Source organism: Cornus florida, unplaced genomic scaffold (assembly GCF_030987335.1).
Source record: "Cornus florida cultivar Cherokee Brave unplaced genomic scaffold, ASM3098733v1 CherokeeBrave_3.0.0_Hap2_Chr02, whole genome shotgun sequence".
Lineage (NCBI taxonomy): Eukaryota > Viridiplantae > Streptophyta > Magnoliopsida > Cornales > Cornaceae > Cornus > Cornus florida.
This window is the reverse complement of record NW_026775572.1, coordinates 3,142,128-3,161,819: the sequence shown is the minus strand read 5'-3', so window position 1 is coordinate 3,161,819 and position 19,692 is coordinate 3,142,128. Positions and strand designations below refer to the sequence as shown.

Here is a 19,692-nt window from a genome sequence, read left to right as displayed (position 1 = left end):
CTATGTGGTTATAAGCTTGGATTTGAATTGCTGAATGTTAAACACAATTCTGCAATTAGTTGAATATTGGTTTAGACTGTGAATTGCTAAACTTTAATTCATATGTTGTAATTTACATGGTTTTGGATGTTAATTGTGAAATCGTATATATTATTCTACAATTAACTGGATGATAGTTTTGAAGTGAAATTGCTGAAGTATTATATGAACTATTCTGCAATTACCTGGCTTTTGGTTTTGGATATTATGTTGCTGTACTATTTATTATAGTCTGTAATTTTTACATGGTTTTGGATTTCAATTGTGGAATTAATATATATTCTGTCAATTACATGGATCTGGAGGATTGTATGCACCGGTATGGGACGGTGTCATACTAGGGATGGTTTAGCTCAAAACGCATAAACCTAACCTATTGGATTAAAGGAAAGGATTGTAAAATATTGAATCCTAATTTTGCTTAAGTCAGATCAACTGAGTAAGTTGTGAGACTATCTGGATTAATTGATGTTTGTGGTTGAGGTCAGATCAACTGAGTAGGTTGAGTGACCATTTGGATTTACTGTGGTTGGAGTTAACTCATATCAACTGAATAAGTTGAGTGGTTAACTGATTATACGTTTTATGTCAGATCAACAAAGAATTGAATGACATACTCTGGTTTGGACGGATTTTAAATATATGATTATGGTACCACGAGATGAGCTTGAGTTTCAGACTCGTTGGTTAGGGTGCGTATATGCAGTGGATGCATAGCTGGATATAGTGGGTTGAGGTGTACCCTGTTAGGTCTAGGTACTCATGCCCACCTTTGGGTGCGTTTTTGCATGTTGCCTTCTATTCAGGTTGAGACCCCCTACATAGTCCAGTGAATGTCCCTTAGTGTGGATTTTTATATATGTATGGACTAGATAGCTATTGCTGAGATATCTAGGGTGTATCTGGGTATCGGGTCACTGTATAGATTGCAGTTAGGATAGAACTTGTATGTGGGCCTGACTCACTCTTATTTTTATAGGTGTTCGTCAGTTCCAGGCTTAGAGATTGATCGTGCTGAGCAGATACAGTTATTCACTCCACTGACGACGTAGGAGTATTTTTTCTTCTCGTTATGAGCATTTATTTTCTTTGCAGTTGTTCATGTTCAGTATTGGAATTTTTAGTAGGGGTCCACGAGATGCATTCCCGAGTTGTATTAGATGTACAGGAAAAGTGGGTGTATTCAAACTAGTTCTTGTATATAAAGTTTCTTCGGAGGTTTTTCTATTAAAGGATTTTTCATTTTAGTTCTTTTTAGTAAAATTTTATTTATTACAGTTTTCTATATTGTATTCTGTGTTCGTTAAATTGCTAATTGATTTGATATCCTCGGGTTATCGGGCGTGGGCCTGGCCAACCCGCATCCCGAAATCCGGGGGTATCACAGATTTGATGAACAGGATCTTTAAAGCCTATTTGGATCAATTTGTCATTGTTTTCATTGATGATATTTTGATCTATTCTAGGTCTGAGGACGATCATGCTAGACATCTTTGGATAGTCTTGCAGACGCTTCGTGAGCACCAGTTGTATGCCAAGTTAGAGAAATGTGAATTTTGGCAACGGGAGATGAAATTTCTGGGTCACGTGGTGTCAGAAAGAAGAATTGCGATGGATCCAGCCAAGGTTTCAATAGTGGTTGAGTGGGGACAGCCTACTTCACCTACTGAGATTCAGGGTTTTCTTGGTCTGGCAGGATATTACAGGAGGTCCATCCAAGGATTCTCAAAGATAGAGGGACATTGCTCTTTTTATCTCATAATGTAGTACTTGTCAGATGGTCAAGATTGATCATCAGAGACCGCCAGGAGCTCTACAGCCACTGCCGATACCGGAGTGGAAATGGGAGAGCATTTTTATGGATTTTGTGGAAGGGTTGCCAAATTCCTTCAAGGATTACAATTCCATTTGGGTTATCATGGACAGACTGACGAAATCAGCTCATTTCTTCCCTATTCGTACTAACTTCACTTCGGAGTAGTTGGTGAGACTTTACATTACTGAGACTGTGAAGTTGCGTGGCATTCCATTTTCTATTACATCAGACAGGGATTCGAGCTTTGTGTCAGGCTTCTGGAAGAGTTTTCAGCAGGCTTTGGGTACAGAGTTACATCTTAGCACTGCTTATCATCCTCAGACTGATGGACAGACTGAGAGGGTTAATCAGATAATGGAGGATATGCTTCGGTCGTGTGTTCTTGATTTCAAGGGCCACTGGAAGGATTATTTACCGCTTGTGGAGTTCGCTTATAACAATAGTTTTCAGAAGACTATTGGGATGGCACCATTTGAGACATATAGATGTTAGGGACATTGAGTTGCAGCCAGATGCAGCTTATTTGGTGTCACCATGTCGTATTGTCCACCGGCGGGATCAAATCCTTCGTAACAAGGTTATTCCATTAGTTCGTGTTCAGTTGAGTCATCACAATGAGGCTGAGTCCACTTGGGAATGGGAGGATGTCATTCGCTCGTAGTTTCCTGAAATATTGGAAGAAGGTAAGAGCGAATTCTGAGGACAGAATTCCTTTTGTTAGGGGGGAAGAATATAATACCCCTAATTTTAAAAGGATAGTCTCGGCATTTTCATTTTTCTTTTATTGCATTTTTATTTGTTATTTTATTTATTTGCTTTGTTTTGTGATTATCTGTGTAATTGGTTAATTATTTAATACTTATTTAATTGTGTTAATTGTTTATTTTCTATGATTGTTTAATTGGCTTCATGAATTAATTAGTTGGATTTTTATTTGTTTTATTACTGCTATTATTTGCTAAATTATTAATAATACTACTTATTTTAATTAATTAGTTAAATTGATAACTGTTTATTTACGTTGTGTATCACGACTTAGGGTTTTAAGTTTCAATGTGTAGCCGACTTAGTATTAAATTAATTATGGTATCAGTTTCATTCTTGGATTACAATTAGAATTAGGGTTGAGGGTTTATAAGTCTATATATATACATGTATACGTTCTGTCTAAGGTTGAAACAAACCTTATTCCCGGAGTGAGAGGCAGAGAGATATAGAGGAGGAAACACAAAGTGACCTTGGGTGCTTAACAAAGCAGTTCAAGGAGGAAGGAACGGGGTGTTTCTGGGTGGAACCAAAGCACCGGAGGAGTAAACCTACAGTATAGGACACTAACGTAGCATTTAGAAACTGTGGAATTAGAGTTTCAAATCTGAAACTCAAAGGCAAGTTCTGTTCTATTCTATTCCTTTAATCTGTGTTCTGTGCATGCTTAGAAAGACTCCAGGGATTAAACTAAGGCTTAATTACATCTGTTATGCAAGTTTAATCTGTATTTAAATTCATGAAATAAATCTGTTCTTAGTTGCTTTAAAATCTTAACCTGAAACTTTGCTGCCGTTGTGTAACAACTTGTGTTTAAATTCAAGTGTTGGTTGTATATTCTTATTCTGTGACCAATATGGAATCTGGATGGACTTTAAAACGTGTATTAAAAACTACTACAGAGGTCTGGTGATCATCGGAATCGGAGAGGAGGAAAATGAAACGAACAGAGGCTGCTAAGAGGAGGGAGAGAGGGCTCCCAAACCTCTTAGAGCCGGCTCCCAAAGGGGAGAGCTGGCTCTTGGTGTTGTGGAGCCGGCTCTAAGAGCCTAGAGCCGGCTTTAGATGAAAAATAGAGCAAGCTCCCATTTTAAGAGCCTGTTCTATCTTAAAACACACAGAAACGAGATTTTTTTTAAGGACTGTTTGGCGAAACGGGGTTTTCTAAAATTGTTTAAAGGTCATAGAATGGTGTAATGCATCGCTAAAAGCTTGTATTAATGTTGGGAAGTATGTTTTACTCTTGCATATTGAGGATGGAATTAACATAAGATTAAACCAAGATCTGTATGTGAAGGATTGAACAATTGACTTGTATTACAGACTGTTACGCTTTCCTTGAAGTGGAGAAGGCTCTCCTTAAGATGGAGAAGGCTCTTTTGTTTTCAGAGCCTTCTTTTTCTCCTTTAATACGTAAAACTGATAAATTGAGGTCTGTTTGGTTAAACTGGATTTTTCTAAGGCTGTCTATGTGCTACTGAATAATGTAATTCACTGCTTTAGACTTATAAAATTGTTAGGAAGCAAGCCTACATTTAGATATTGAGGATGGGATTAATTTAAGCTTAAACAGAGAGTTCGTAGGTGAAGAATTGGAGAATTAACTTCTGTTGCTTACTGTTTTTGAAACTTTGATTTCTCTGCAAAATCTTAAATTGAGAATCATGTTTTTAGCTATGATTTAGGCATATAGTAATTTAATTATGTGTATGCTTAAATGGAGTTAACTGGTGTTAAAATCGGTTATACATTGCACCAGTATGGTACTATTTGGAGAGGTAGATTGTGTAATCTTACTTTACAAATTTAAAGGACTGGGATTTGGATTCTAACTCTGTTAGTGGATGCATGATTTAGTTTTACACATATAAAATTGTATTTGTGCTTATTTTATACTGTAGTTGATAACTATTTATACTGTTTTTGGTCAACTATGGTAAATGGAGGATTTAAATGCTATGACTCATATTAGCAATTTAAATGGTTGGAATGTGATATTTAGGTTCTGTAATGAATGTCTAATGTCATGTTATATGTATTAAACTGTATTTATGCATATCCTGGATAATGGTTGATAGATAACAATTATTGTCTCTACAATTATATTGTTTGGAGGATTGCGTGCACCGGTATGGGACGGTGGCATACTAGGGATGGATTAGTAAAACACTAAATCCTACCTATTTTGGAATAAGTTGGATTAACTATAAAAAGTTAAGTCCTACTTATATGGATGTCTATGCACCGGTGTGGGACGGTGGCATATTAGGGACGACTCAGTTCAAAACACTGAGACCTATCTATATTCGGGATGGATTAGTTCAAACACTAAGTCCTACCTATATTGAAATAAGATGGATTAACTACAAAAGTTAAGTCCTACTTATAACTATGTGTCAGGTCAATAAACCTTTTGAATGACACATTTGGAACGGACTTTATATATTTATATTATGGTACTATGGTATGAGCTTGAGTCTTATGACCATGGTTAGGGTGCGTATATCGCCTACGATGGATAGCTGGACAGTAGTGCTATTCCCTGGTTGGTCTAGGTACATATGACCACATAATGTGCGATTTGCATGGTATCTCTACTCAGGCTGAGACAGACCTATTGGACTAGTAAACGTCCTATAGTGTGTACTTATACATATATGGACTACTCTAGATATTGTTGAATCTATCTAAGATGTATCTGCGTATCGGATTCCTGTTTGGATCATAGTAGATCAGGACTTGCGTGTGGGCCTGACCCACTCTTTTATTTTTCAAGTGCTCGTCAGTTCCAAGGTTAGAGTTTGATCGTGCAGAGCAAATACAGACTTCCATTCTATCGACTACGTAGGACTGTTTACTTATTAGCTGTGGATCGTACTTTAGTTATTTCATTTTACAGTTAGGATTTTATTAGGGGTCCACTAGATGGATTCCCGAGTTGTTAATTAATTGGAGGTTTTGAAGTTTGAATTTTTATAACTTTACTTTGAGGATTTTCGATTAGAGTTCTTTTCAGCCATTTTTATTTACTTCTTATTATTTCATCTTGTATTCTGTATTCGATTTAATTATTAATTGTTTGATATTCCCTCGGATTTGGGTCTGGGCCTGATCAACCCGTGTCTCAGATCCGAGGGGTATCACATGTGGAAATTCTTCAACTGGATACTTATATCACAGTTGATAATCTAATTTCCAGCTATTAGTGGGTGATCCCACCATTACTTCAGCATTTACAAGTCTTACATTCACAAAGGTTCATATCCCAGCTGTAGAGTCTCCCCTTGCCTAGTACTGAGAGGGATAATGTGATATAGATTCTAACACATACAATCAAATACCTCATATCACCCTCAATATCTTTTACATGGTATCATCTGGTTTGGTTTAAGAATAACATCCCAAAACATAGTGTGATTGCATGGCTTGCCTGCAGGAATGGGCTATTCACACTTGATTCAAAGCCAATGAGAAACAAACATTATGTTAACATATGTTTCCTTTGTGTTACTGGTAATAAATCATTGGATCATATCTTCTTTCAATGCAGTTTCAGTGCTCATATTTGGGTGTTTATTCAGCATGTAGCAGGGTTCTATATTGTACCGAACAGTTGGGGTGACTTAATAAATTGGTGTTCTACCACATGGGGCTCTAAAAAGTTCTTCATCTATAAGCTAGCTTCTCCTCAATGATGCAATTTACTTTATATGGTTGGAAAGGAATACAAGGGCCTTTAGGAACAAGACCTCTTCTCCACACCACATTATCTGTTTCATTAAAAGCTATGTTCAAGCTAAGCTTGCATCTCTAAAACTAAGGAATGAAGGTCAACTCAGAATGCTTGGAACTCAGGAAGACTTATTGCAATTGTATTTACAAGGTTGTTCATTTGCAGGTGGACAAACTTGGTGTCTAGCTAAGTAAGTAGTTATGTTTTGTATAAGGGAGTTGTCTTACTGATTAGGTTGTGTATGTCGTTTACACTTTCTCTGTTGGAAGGTTGTTGTTGTATTTGCTTAGTAATGTTGGCTAATTTGTGCTGGTTGTGCCCTTGTTAGGCTATCTCTTGTACATTCTTATTTTGATTTTATTAAAGCTTACCATTAACCCAAAATAATAATAATAATAATTCAATCAATCACAAATTGGGCAAGTTGACCTATTAATCTCATCTAGATCATTGAAGCAATTAATCACAATTTAAATCAACTAACAGTTTCCACTTCCCGCTTAACACTGTTTTCACAAACAACTCTTCCTCGTTTAACAGGATGCGAATCTATATTATTTACCTTATTTGTTCTAATAACTCTTATCACCCAACAGATAAGCATCCTCTTTAGGAAAAGAGAGGTCCTGCACACCAACCAACCATTGATATGGCATCATTACTAGTGAGAGAATCCAATCCAATGGTTAGTGGGTGTGCAGGACCTCTCATGAAGAGGATCTTTGTCCATCATCCAACATAACATCCTCATTTTCTCTACTGTGTTTGTGCCTTTAATACCCTAATAACCTTTATATATAGAATTGTCCTTTTTTAGGTTATTTGGTATTCCTTTTTCACAAAGGATACCACCAGCTTTCTCCTCAATTCCAATCGTACTTACTATATATATCACCATCTATCTCCCTATCTTTTTGTAATATTGATCCTAAATGACCGAATTAGTTGTTTCTTAAATAAGTTCTTTTGAAAGTTATTTTGAACCAGAAGGCCTTTGGCCTATTGATATAAACTGTAAACCTCTTGTGGCTAAAGCCTTTCTTCATATTTATAATTTTGTTGCTAAGGCTTCCTTGGACGTACCTACTAGTATAATGAATATGCAAATAACATACACCGTGCAGGTCCTAGCTGCCTCCGACATACAATTTATCCCAACTTTATTTATATATCTATTCATATTTACTGTAATCTTGTGTTAGACAATATCATACACCTATACACATGCAAATATATCGACTTGATGACTATTTTATCTTCTAAAAAATTGTTTTAATATCTACCAAACAATATGAATATGATACTAGGGCATTAGGATTAAAAGTTGTTTCAACGTGACCAGCATATCACAAATACAAGAAACATTTTTTTTTATGTAACGAGGTAAAATTATGTATGTCTAATCCTTCTTAAACTCTATAGTGACAGAAACTTCATGCAATAGATTTAGTTCAAACATACTTTAGTTGTTCACTTCTGAATTTAGATGAAAAAAAAAAAGAAATTGTAAAAGTAGCATTGTTTTTTTAAAATAGTATTTTTTAACCGCATTGTTAATTATTACAAGGAAAGTATAAAAATGTTACCATACAGTAATTTATTTCATATTAAACCATCCACTTTTTATTCGAGTCATTTTTTTTATTGGTAAACTAAAAAGGTTATTATCACCGGGTTTTGGATTTGTTGGTATCTCCTTTGTCTCCCCCAGACAGAAGGATTGAAGATACGAAGTCACGAATTCTAATTGGACGCACCTTTTTCACAAAGGGCTTAGCTTTTTGACAATTCTAAAAAGCAACATAAAGGATTTGACTATCAATAGTGTTGGTGGAGTGGTAGGACATTTCACTTGGGGGTATTTTAGGTAATTCAGAAAACTGCCCCCGCTACCGTAGATATATGTCATCCCCGGTTGTTGCAATGTTCCCAATTATCGGATGCATATATGTACATGTGTCATATATACACACACACACGTACGTTATGCGTGTATAAATAACCCTTAACTCCAATCATCTTTTCAGATTCCATGGTTTCGTCGTATTCTCTGGGGACCATGGTCCGGTCCACTAAGCAGTTTTCTTTATCAGTAACCAGTAGACACGCTTAAACCATCAGTAAGGCCTACTATGTTAATGTGGGCTAAGATACAGGGAAGGCCCAATCTGAATGTGGATCAAACATGGGCTTCTTAGTTTTTAGTCTATATCCACACGACATAGAGGGGATGGGGATGAAACTTTAGATTGGTGGGTCGAGTTGGTCCATGATAAACTCAAACCCGTTAAAGAAAGGATGGGTTCGGGTCGGTTCACAAATCATAACCCCTAGTAGTATCAAGTTGACCAGATTGTAGTAGAGGTCCCAGCAACAACCAATAGTGGGCATTCATTGCAGAATTGATCATACAAATTTCTAAAGGAAGAGTTTAAACAGATAGAAGGAGGTTTTGGTCCAAACTTGAAGACCAATAAAGTGGCTAATAGGGTGGTGAAGGTATTGCGGGTATTTTATTGTTTGTTCAATAAGGAATGAAATCGCATATTTAAGTCTTTAAGAGTAGTAATTTTGTACTCTGTTTATGTTTTATAAGTCCAATAAACATGAATTTGACAATCTCAACCCGTTTTCTCTTCACTGACTAAAACGTGGGGAAAGGAAAAGGGCAGGTTCCAGACATACATACATACATATATATAGGCATAAATTATAAACACATAAACAGAACAAGCATAAATGTCATTTAAGTAGCAACGAATGCAATGCATACAAACACCTCTCAATGTCCTCATATTTGCATATGGACATATTTATATATATAATCATCACATTTATCTGGAAGAAAAGAAACAAACAAGAAAGAAAGAAAGAAAGAAAGATAATGAAATATATATAATTATATATATTGGAAAGGTAAGAAGAGAATGAAATATTGAAATGGATGCAACTAACCTGATGAAAAGTATATATATGTTGAAATTCAAGTGTTATGAGCAACTTCAACTGTAGACTTGTATTGGTCTTCTTTCTTCAGTTACGAAAACACAAGTAGTAGTTGAATTTGCAGAGTAAGCAGAGAGAGTGATGGAGGAACCAAAGTTTTGATTAAAAATAGAAGAAAAATAAAAGAATGGGTGTTGGTGGGGGATGCATATAAAAACAAAAGAAATAAAGAAAGAAGAAGTGAAGGTTAGATGATATATGATGGTGATGAGGTGTTGTGGTGCACGTGCTAAGAGGGATTTGACCAGCAGATTCGAAAAAACATTACAAAAAGCTATATATTGTTGGTGTTCTGAGGGAGTGTGTTGTTGAGTTGGGTGGTGAAGAGAATAATCCTCCTAACCCAACTTTCTTTTGCATCCTTCCTAACTAATGGACTCACTCACGTTCATTAGGTGAGGGTGGGACGACGTACCTTCTTTTCTTTCTCTGCTTTCTACCCTCACTATTTCATACGGACCTCACTATGAAACCCACACCACATGTTCTACTTCTACTTCTACCACCATGCTGTTATGTGAGACTCTCTTAAACAATGACTTCACCATCATCCACTTCCCAATTCCAATGGACAACATTTACGTGTCTAAATATCTGCTACTGATCAAACTTTCCTTGCTTGTTAGTCAATGTCCCAAGTTTCAATTCCCAAGAAAATGGTTACCACCAGACAACTAAGTAAAACCTAAAACATCTTTTTCACACACCAATTTAGCAAAACATTTGTTCCACTTGCAACCCTTTTTAATATTTTTTTTCCTGGAAGATAAAACAAGTTTCTTTAGGCTTTGTTCTGTTATATAGAATCAAAGTCCTGAATTTGTTTTGTTCAAAACTACCCCAAAATTGTCTTAAATTCCATCAATTATTATTCCATAGCTCTACTTCAACACGGGCCAAACATAGTCTTGATCATTTTCATAACTACTTCGAAACTGTTTTAATATTTTTGGACACCACTTGTAACTCCATGATAGATTAAAATATTTCAATACGATCATAACCGTAGCCCCTAATTCCAAAATCTCAGACACAATGATTGAAGGGCCCAAAAACTCCACCAAACCTGTACCACTCGAGCAAATATTGACATTAATAATAAAATTAAAACCATATAATTAATTAAATTACAACCGATCCACCGCTGAAACCACTCAAACACCAGATTATCCTGGGCGAACCAGAGACTTGATTACTCCAAAATCTCCCTTGTTCACAGCAGTTGAAAAGCTCCATAAAACCAATCTGATACTCAGAAAAATCCAATAAAATTAACCAAAATGTTTGGATCAGCCTTTCCAAACGATGTCCATACAAAAATGAATGCTTAACAAAAAAACACGCCAGGCCACCATTCCACAACAATCACCAATAAGAAGCAGGTGGCAGTCACTAAATATATAGTTCAACTAAGAAAAGAAGAATTTTTGCCAGAAAAGTTATAGGACAGAAAAACTAATGAGCAACACAGGATCAAAACTTTCATTGTGTAAAGCATCCTCCGTGCCACCAACCATCCATGCTCAACGATTGGCTTTCGCAACCCTCTCAATCTCATCCTTCTTTTTAATTGCGTAGCTGTATATATAAAAGCAATCAGTAAACATATATTGCAAGAAAAAATTATGAAAAGGGAATTCGATGGTGGAAGTCAATTGTTATGTACAAGCAAGAAAGTTTCCCCAATACAATGGTGACAACAACTAGGTTTCCCTTACCTGTTGGAAGAACCCTTGGCAGCATTGATTAGTTCATCAGCAAGGCACTCAGCTATGGTCTTGATGTTCCGGAAAGCACTCTCACGAGCACCGGTTGTAAGGAGATAAATTGCCTGGTTGACACGACGCAGGGGAGAAATATCAACAGCCTGACGCCTCACAACACCAGCGGAACCAATTCTAGTAGCATCCTCCCTTGGTCCACTATATCAACGGGACACAATTCAATGGAAAACAATAGTAAGAGTCAAGCTAAACAGAAACTGCACCAAAACTTGATCACAAGGTTCCACTTTTTTTTATAGTGGTGGGCCCATTTAAAAATTTAGAGATAAGAAAGCTGGAAGATGTTCATCTCACTGTCTTGCATTTACACATGGTAAAAATAAGGGGGAGAAAAAGTTTCATCAAGGGCAAATAATCATTTCCCACAAAAACATAGTAAAATAATAAGATGTGCAAGGTTGTTTACCTGTTGATTACAGCATCAACAATGACCTGGATAGGATTTTGGTCAGTCAACAAATGGATAATTTCCATTGCATGCTTAACAATGCGAACTGCCATCAGCTTCTTCCCATTGTTCCGCCCATGCATCATCATAGAGTTGACCAGCCTCTCCACAATTGGGCACTGTGCCTTCCTAAAACGTTTGGCTTGGTACCTCCCAGCTGTGTGAGGCATATAGGTCGGATGCTTGGCAGCAGTTGCCGTAATGTAATCCTCCACAGAAATGTCCTGAACCTGTATTAAATTGAACAATCCAGCGTCAGATAACAATGATTGGCATCTGTGGCAGTATTAAACAATTGCATGAGAAGTCGGTAGCAATTGTTGTGGAGATTATCTACACGTGGACTGCACAAAGGGTGACAATCTTGGAAGTATTACAGAAATAGAAACAAACCAGTACATTCTACAAAGCATTCAATCACACAAGTAGTTCCTGTAATAGGAAAATGACAACATAACCAAAATGGAAACAACATAGTGTAATAAGAAAATGTGGACAAAATTAAAAATGGAAAAAATGTCATGCTCACAAATTTCCTAAATTACCCTTTGGACAATGTTATTGAAGGGGAAAAAATCATTCAGGGAAAAAAAATGTTCCAAAATACCAAATAGGAGAGAGAATTAATAGAAATGGTCAAGCAATCAGTTTAATAATCATAATCATACCATAAGGAATTAATTTCAAAGATACGAAATAAATATTACAGTAACGGCAGACATAATTAATAAACACTTGGAAATAGACAAGCGATCAGATTCAAATAATATATAAAAAAAAAAATGAATTCACACATACATAATCATACCATAAGGAATTAATTTCCAAGATACAAAACAAATATTACGGTAATGGCAGGCAGATTGTGAAGAAATACAATATCAAGGCATCAAATCAAACATAAATTGAGCCAAATTTTAACAATGGACAACAAACTATCATTCAGTGATATAAACTAAACAAAAACCAATAAAAAGCCAACAGTACAATAAAATTTGACTCAATATGTGCATGCGGCAAAAGCATCCTCCCTAAAGCCAGAAAATGGAGTAGCTTCCACACAACCTTCATTGCAGCATTAGCTGTTAATTATGAACTAACCACCCATTCAAACAAAATTTAACAAGAATATATCCTCATAACTCTAATCATTTCCCAATTACCATTGATTTGTCCATAGACAATTCAGCTATATATCATCATAACTCTAATCACTTCCCAATAAACCATTGATTTGTCCACAACAGACAATTCAGTTCCTGTGTTCAGAGAGAGTTATAGAGAAAAAAATTATAAATTACACTCTAAATAAGCAAAAGTGCCTCATATACTTGCAGGTCATCAAGTTCCTCGATACGATATGCAAAGATTAACAATAGAAATATCAACACAAGTTCACAAAATAAATAAATAAATAAAGCAAAAACAAGTGAATCCTTATGGGCACTCATCATTCCCAAACCTTCCAGATCAAGGTTACCGAGAAGGTCTGCATTACAGGAAGCAAATGTGGTAGACAACATACAAGAAATTAAACATAATGGGCGTAGATGACATAATGTGGTAGAATGGTTTTCTTACAATTTAGTGACGAAAAAGAAAAATAATGTTATATATAAATAACATCATGGAAACTTACAACCACACAGTACAAAAAAGTATTTGATTGCTAAATTTAGTGTTTAGGAAAAAGTATAGAAATTTCCGAGCAAGCAACCACACAGTACAAAAATAAACACTAACAAACCTTGTTCACATTCAGAAAATAAAAGAAATGAACATTTTTAGTTATGTAAGATCAATGGAGTTTAGTTCTGACAAAAATGTTTTATCTAAGTATTTCATTCATTGCTTCGGATTAAAACATCACCTATTCCTTTTGTTCTGGGATTTCGCCTGTCTCTTATTTTTACCCTGCACAAACTGGATTTAATCTCTCACACCCAATATCAATAGAAGTCGATTAAATAACCACAAACTAGTGACATTTTTTTCCCATTAAAATTTAGGGATCATGAGTTCAATTAAAAAGAAAAGTAGTAAGTGACAATATTTTAATTAGTAAGTGACGCTATTGATCCGCAGGACCACTTCGGATTATAAATAAGAAAAATCTAGAAAACTTCCAAAAATTGTACATATGACTTATTTTGTGCAGGATCGGGGAACAAAAACAACTAGTTAGCAGTGTAAAAAAAAAATTAGGGAAAATTCAAATCACATCCATCAACCAAGATATAAACACATATATGTATATTTGTGTATCTATTAATAGTTTCAAATTAAGAATTAACAAGACCTGAACATCGTCGTACGACCATCTGTTGAACAGCTTCACATCGGTATGAGGAAGAGTTTCCTTGTCCTTCTTAGGGTTCGTCCCAGTCCCAGGTCCTGTCGCAGTCGCAGCTTGTGGAATAGCAACAGCAGCCGCCATTACTGAAACTGCGCAATAGATTCAGAGAAAGAAAAAAGATTACACAAAATACACAACCATACATAAATATTATTCAAACATGGAGAGAGAGAGAGAGAGAGAGAGAGACGGAACAGAACTACCAGACCTTCAGGAAAATGCCGGAGGAGGTCTCGAAGCTAGAAAGGCGAGAGTGAAAGGAGGTGTAAAAGTAGGGTTTCAAGTTGTATATATACAGGCTCATACCTAGGGTTAACGACTTGGATCTGGACGGATTGGGCCGGTTGAAGCCTTAATGAAGTCCAAAACTTTGTGGGCCTATCAGTACTACTTACAAAAATGTATTTCATTTAAGTATGATTTTTATATACGGTTTTTTAAATTTTTACCTTTTAAAAATTTAGTTAATAGTTTCCTAGTATATTAGTTCTGTTTTTTAATAGTTGGCTACCAATTTTTATGGAAAATTATTGTTGGCCAGGAAAAAATAAAGAAAATTCTCACAAATTTCTTCTGCAAAAAAATAAAAATAAAAATAAATTATTTCTTGGAAAACTAAATTTGGAAGTTTGGATTTACAATTGTGAATTTTAGTTTTATCTCACCAAAATAAAATTAGATTTATGCATAATAAATTAAATGAAAGGTACAACCATTTGTATTTCGCTACGTGAGTGTCTTAGAAACTTATTTAATTAGATTTTCACATTAAAGATCTTTTAATTATTATCTTTTATTTTTTAGTCATGCTTCTCGATCACATGGATTGCAGGTGAATTTTTTCTTTATAAAAGTGTATAGAAATTTAATTTTTATGCACGGCTTTTTCTTCAATTTTCTTACCTTTTTAAAAATTAGATTAATAGTTTCGTATTACTTTTTGAGTTGAGACTATTTTTTAATAGGTTGCTTATATGCAAGTTTCTTGTATTTTGGTGAAGTGTTATATAAGTTAAATCTTAATAAATGGACACGTCATATTTTAATTACCAAATTCAATTGCTTATATAAGCTCATGGCTTAGGGATTTTTAAAGATCAATTCAACACAGTTATTGACATTCAGGTGTGGAATAAGGAAAAGTAAACAGAATTCTCAAATGAAGTAGTAAGTCTACAGTCCAACTTTAAATTGAAAGTTGAGTGCTAAAGTCTAAAAAATAGTATTCAAAAAAATTAAAAAGCAATACAATCTTATTTTCTCTCACTTGAGAGTTTAGTTGAGACTAGTGGTTCAATTTTTATTTTTATTTTTTAAAATTTTATTTAATCAAACTTTTGGTTCAACTTGGACAATCATTGAACATTATGAATAAACCTCTAATTAAGTTGTGAGCACAGGTGGAACCCGAATTATAAGATGTCATTTTTATAGGCTAATATTTCTAAAAATATTATATATTTGTTATAGTAATCAACTATTTTTTCAATTTATCTTTCTAACATTATTACTGAAAATTATTTTTTACATTCAATTTTTTAAACCTTTCCAATTTGCTCCCTTAATCAAGGATAAGCTTTTGGAATTCAAGTGCAATTCCATCAAATATATATATAATTCTGTCAACTAACACCCAGGCCAAACAATTAAATCTTCCCAAAAATAGATTGCAAAAATACATATACACTAAGAAACAAAATTTAAAAAAATATATTGGATAATTTGGATTTTGTTAAATAGGATGAGCTATTAATTTAAAAGAAACAAAATCTAAAATCCAGAACAATGTTTTTGCCAAAATAATTTATGAAATAGATTAAGAAATATTTGAACTAAGTTGAATTTCTTTCAAAATAATACCACTTTCATCGACACCTAAGCTAATAGTAGCTAGAGAATACTTTGGCAACAATTCGAACAACTCACAATATCACATACCAAAAGTTCTTACCCAATAACATACCCAGGCCGGATTATCCTCAAGAGATTACCAAAAATCCCAGCAAGCAAAAACGCCACTTATCTCAAACACGGTTTCAAATCATTCAACCCTAACATTAAGAACCATCCTTTCTCAAACATTAAAAATAACAAACAATAATGCATGAACATCCTCAGATAAGGGGAATGTCACGAAAACATGAAAATTGGATAAGACATGCACCAAAACAGTCAAAAGCTTGAAGGACTAGGTGGGAATATCTCAAAAGACATAAATTTTTGATAAGACATGCTCCAAAACAGTGGAGCTTGAAGGTCTATGTAGGAATATATATGAATCCATCAGCGCAACCTTCTTGCCTCCCTCTCAGACTCGAGAAGGGTGAGGACATCGCCTTCCCTGACCGGGCCCTTCACATTCCTCATGATAAACCGGTTCTGATCGTCAAGGAATTTGACTCTCACCTGAGTCACCTGCCCTCTTGATCCTGTGCGACCCATAACTTTGACCACAATGGCATGCTTGATCTGAGAATCCATTCTGCCCATGTAAAAACAGTTAAATTAGGATATATATAAATATATATCATTCCGACTAGATACCACATTATTAAATATGCAGTGACCATCTGGATGTTAAACACACAATTGAGATTGCATTTGTCAAGCACAAAAACAATTGGGCGTAACTTCCAGTGCGAGCAAAATAAAATAGCTTTTTCACTGAACGAGCAAGTTCAAGCAAAATAAAATAGTTTATTAAACAAAGCCTGAATATAACCATTGTCTAAAGAGTAAAGATCGGTAACTCTGTATCCACCTCAATATTCTCAAAAATTAAAAAGCAACTGTAGTCTCTTTCCATGGAAGTATTTTTGCTAAAGTATATCATGCAAACCATTTGAGTAAGATGAAAATCATAATAGGCATAAGAGAGTAATATACAAATACTAAATAGATTAAGAAAAGTTTTATGAATCAAGTATCTTAGAGAACAAAATTTCAACTAGAACAACATTTGAAACTATGCCACATGGAGTCTTCAAGAGGTTTAGTAAGAGTGTCAAATACACAATACTTGGACATTGGTATTGGGATATGTGTCCAGCACTTTTGGTTGCACCCAAAAAACCCAATCCAATTTTATTATACAATTGCTTCAAAACGAGTGATACTTATATTAAACATAGTTACATAAAGATATTATTTTACTCTAAAAAATAAAATAAAATATTAATATTATGACTATTTAATAATGTCCGACCACGGGTACTCAAGTCCAGGTAATATAGGCAAGAAATACATGGAAGCAACTCTCAAGAGACTGCAACATTAAGACTCAGTTTGGTTGGAGCCTGGAGGGTACTGGAAGGAAAAGAAAAGGAAATGAAATATTATGTTTGGTATGAATTTTTTTAAAAAAAAGAAAGTGAACAGAGGGATTCCAAATGATACAAATTATATATGATGTGTTGGTTTTGTTATCCTTCCAAAAATAGGAGGAAATGCTAGCATTTTTGACGAAACTTTGTTAATAACAAATTTTCCCGACAAACTTTATAGAAAAAGGTATGATAGTAAATTTATTAAAATACTCTCCTTTACTTTCTTTACCCATTTACTTTCTTTACCCAAACATGAGGACTATCATTTCCTTCCTTTTCCTTAATTAACCAACCAAACACCAAAAGAAAAGAAAGGATAAGACTAGTTACAAGAAAAGGGGCAAAAAAAAAAAAAAAGGATAACATTATTTAAAAGAAAAGAGTAAAGGAAAGAGAGGCACTTATTGTGTTTGGTTAATTGATGAAGAAAAATAAAGGAAAGGATAGTAATCATATAAAATTTGGGATGTAGAGAAATTCTAACAATAAGGGAACAACTTCAGCTAACTATAACCACAATTATGACAATTGCCAACCTCAAACAATTGTTAGAGAATGAACAGAAAGATACAAAATCAAGTTATACAAACTACAGGCCACAAATCCCTGTATTTAAAATCTCAAAAAGGAACAGTTAAAAATCTAAATAATTACAAATCAATTTGTCAACAAAACACAATAAAAATAAGGACACACCCAGATTAGTATGATTGATTCATTCAAATACATATATGTATAGACAGAACCTCTACATAGAGAAACTTCAATTAAGGATTTATACTAAATCAAACTCTAACAATGGAAAAAGAGTTCAAACTCCACAAATATTCAAGTAGGTATGATATTGATATATAAATTAACACATATAAACAAATATGGATTATATATACAAATATGTATATACACAAGTATTCGCATACAATATGCGCATCAATATAAACAGAATTGGCTTCATTTAGACATAGACTTTTCTACAAATTAATCTAAACAGATTCTAACAAATTATTTGTAGGAAATATTTGTGCGGAACTGTTTCTCAAATTAGTAACGTTAAATAAAAAAAAAAACGACATAGAGCTTTATTCAAGCTACATAAATTTTTTCTTTCAACACAAAATTTCAAGTATTTACCATCACTTTCTGTTCTATGATTCCAAAAGAATATCAACAGAATTAAGTAATCACTAACATTTAGCCAACAATAAAAATAAATTACCTAAATTACACAACAGATCTACATATATCAAATATAGAGAGAGAAAAAAAAAAAAAAAAGTACTAAGAAATAAACCTGCAACTAGAGAGAGAAACTAGAGAGAGACGAAGAGCTGTGGCGCGGCCGCAGAGAGGAGCAGTTTGGTCTGGAGAGAAAAACCTAACAATGAAACAAGGATATTTATACGGAGTAGTTTGTATGTCTAATATTAGGGTTAGCGAGTTGGATTGCTATAGGATGGATTGGGCCGGTTGAGGCCTTAATGAAGTCCAAAACTTTGTGGGCCTACCAATACCGTATACCAAAAGGTATTGTATTTTATATAGGATTTTAACTTCCCAAAAAAGAAAAAAAGAAAAAAATTTATATAGGTTTGTTAATCTTTTAACCTTTTAAAATGTGAGTAAATAGTCTCCTAGCATATCAGTTCTGTTTTTTTTTTAATAGGGCGTTTTGCCTCTCCCATCCGAATTCAATACGGGACAAGCTCTGAACTTGCAACATACTTATTGTAAGAACTACAATGGATAAGAGTTTCGCGATTTAATCCAAAAACTTAAGTTATTAGGTGGAGCTAATATCCAACTCATATATATTCAATCAATTTTCCATTCAGATCCAATGTAGAACAAACTCTCGCTTGTTATAGCTATCAATTTCAATTTTACATTTGTGGTTAACCTCAATAACAGCCACTATAAAACATGTGAACCGGCTGGTTCGGCAAATTATGAATTGAGTTGGTGAAGATTTTTGAATTGGGTTGGTGTTCGATTTATTTAGAGCACGATTTTGTTGGGCTTTGATTGATTGTGTGGAGTAGTAAATAGTGGAAAGTGGAGGAATGGAAAAATTATTAACATTTTAAGGAATTTTTTTGTTAAAATTTAATATTTTCCTTAGATTGTTGGCTAAAGAAAAAAAAAAATACAAAAATTTTACCTATAAAGGACAAATAAATATAAATAAATAATTATTACTCTCTAGGAAGACCATGTTTTGAGTTTAGACTTACAAATTCTACCTTTTCTTTTTATCTCGCCCAAATAAAATCGGATTTATGCATAATAACTTAAACAAATGGTACAATAATTTGCATTCTCTACGTGAATGTCTTTCAAATTTATTTATTTAGATTTTCACGTTAAAGTATCTCTTGATTATTATTTTATATTTTAATAATGCTTTTAGATCACGTGCAAT

General features: G+C 34.2%; 2 protein-coding genes across 2 annotated transcripts; both read right to left on the bottom strand.

Annotated features, from left to right (window-relative positions):
- Positions 1 to 10,608: 10,608 nt before the first annotated feature.
- On the bottom strand, positions 10,609 to 14,239 carry LOC132293132 (small ribosomal subunit protein uS7-like). Its single transcript, XM_059790473.1, has 5 exons — positions 14,156 to 14,239; positions 13,891 to 14,036; positions 11,550 to 11,821; positions 11,078 to 11,281; positions 10,609 to 10,937 (listed from the first exon to the last, which is right to left on the bottom strand). Exons 2-5 carry the CDS (start codon positions 14,026 to 14,028, stop codon positions 10,883 to 10,885), a joined length of 669 nt encoding a protein of 222 aa, XP_059646456.1. The 5' UTR covers positions 14,029 to 14,036; positions 14,156 to 14,239; the 3' UTR covers positions 10,609 to 10,882.
- Positions 14,240 to 15,966: 1,727 nt separating this feature from the next.
- LOC132293131 (small ribosomal subunit protein eS28x) lies at positions 15,967 to 18,704 on the bottom strand. Its single transcript, XM_059790472.1, has 2 exons — positions 18,565 to 18,704; positions 15,967 to 16,429 (listed from the first exon to the last, which is right to left on the bottom strand). Exon 2 carries the CDS (start codon positions 16,426 to 16,428, stop codon positions 16,231 to 16,233), a length of 198 nt encoding a protein of 65 aa, XP_059646455.1. The 5' UTR covers position 16,429; positions 18,565 to 18,704; the 3' UTR covers positions 15,967 to 16,230.
- Between the last annotated feature and the right edge of the window lie 988 nt (positions 18,705 to 19,692).

Bases quoted from the DNA above. Each gene is read 5' to 3' on its own strand.
- LOC132293132 (XM_059790473.1), bottom strand. From the start codon at position 14,028: ATGGCGGCTGCTGTTGCTATTCCACAAGCTGCGACTGCGACAGGACCT. The intron at 11,822-13,890 runs GTCTTGTTAATT...AATTTAATACAG, and splicing joins GGTCGTACGACGATGTTCAG to GTTCAGGACATTTCTGTGGA. The intron at 11,282-11,549 runs GTAAACAACCTT...CCGTTGATATAG, and splicing joins GTTGATGCTGTAATCAACAG to TGGACCAAGGGAGGATGCTA.
- LOC132293131 (XM_059790472.1), bottom strand. From the start codon at position 16,428: ATGGATTCTCAGATCAAGCATGCCATTGTGGTCAAAGTTATGGGTCGC.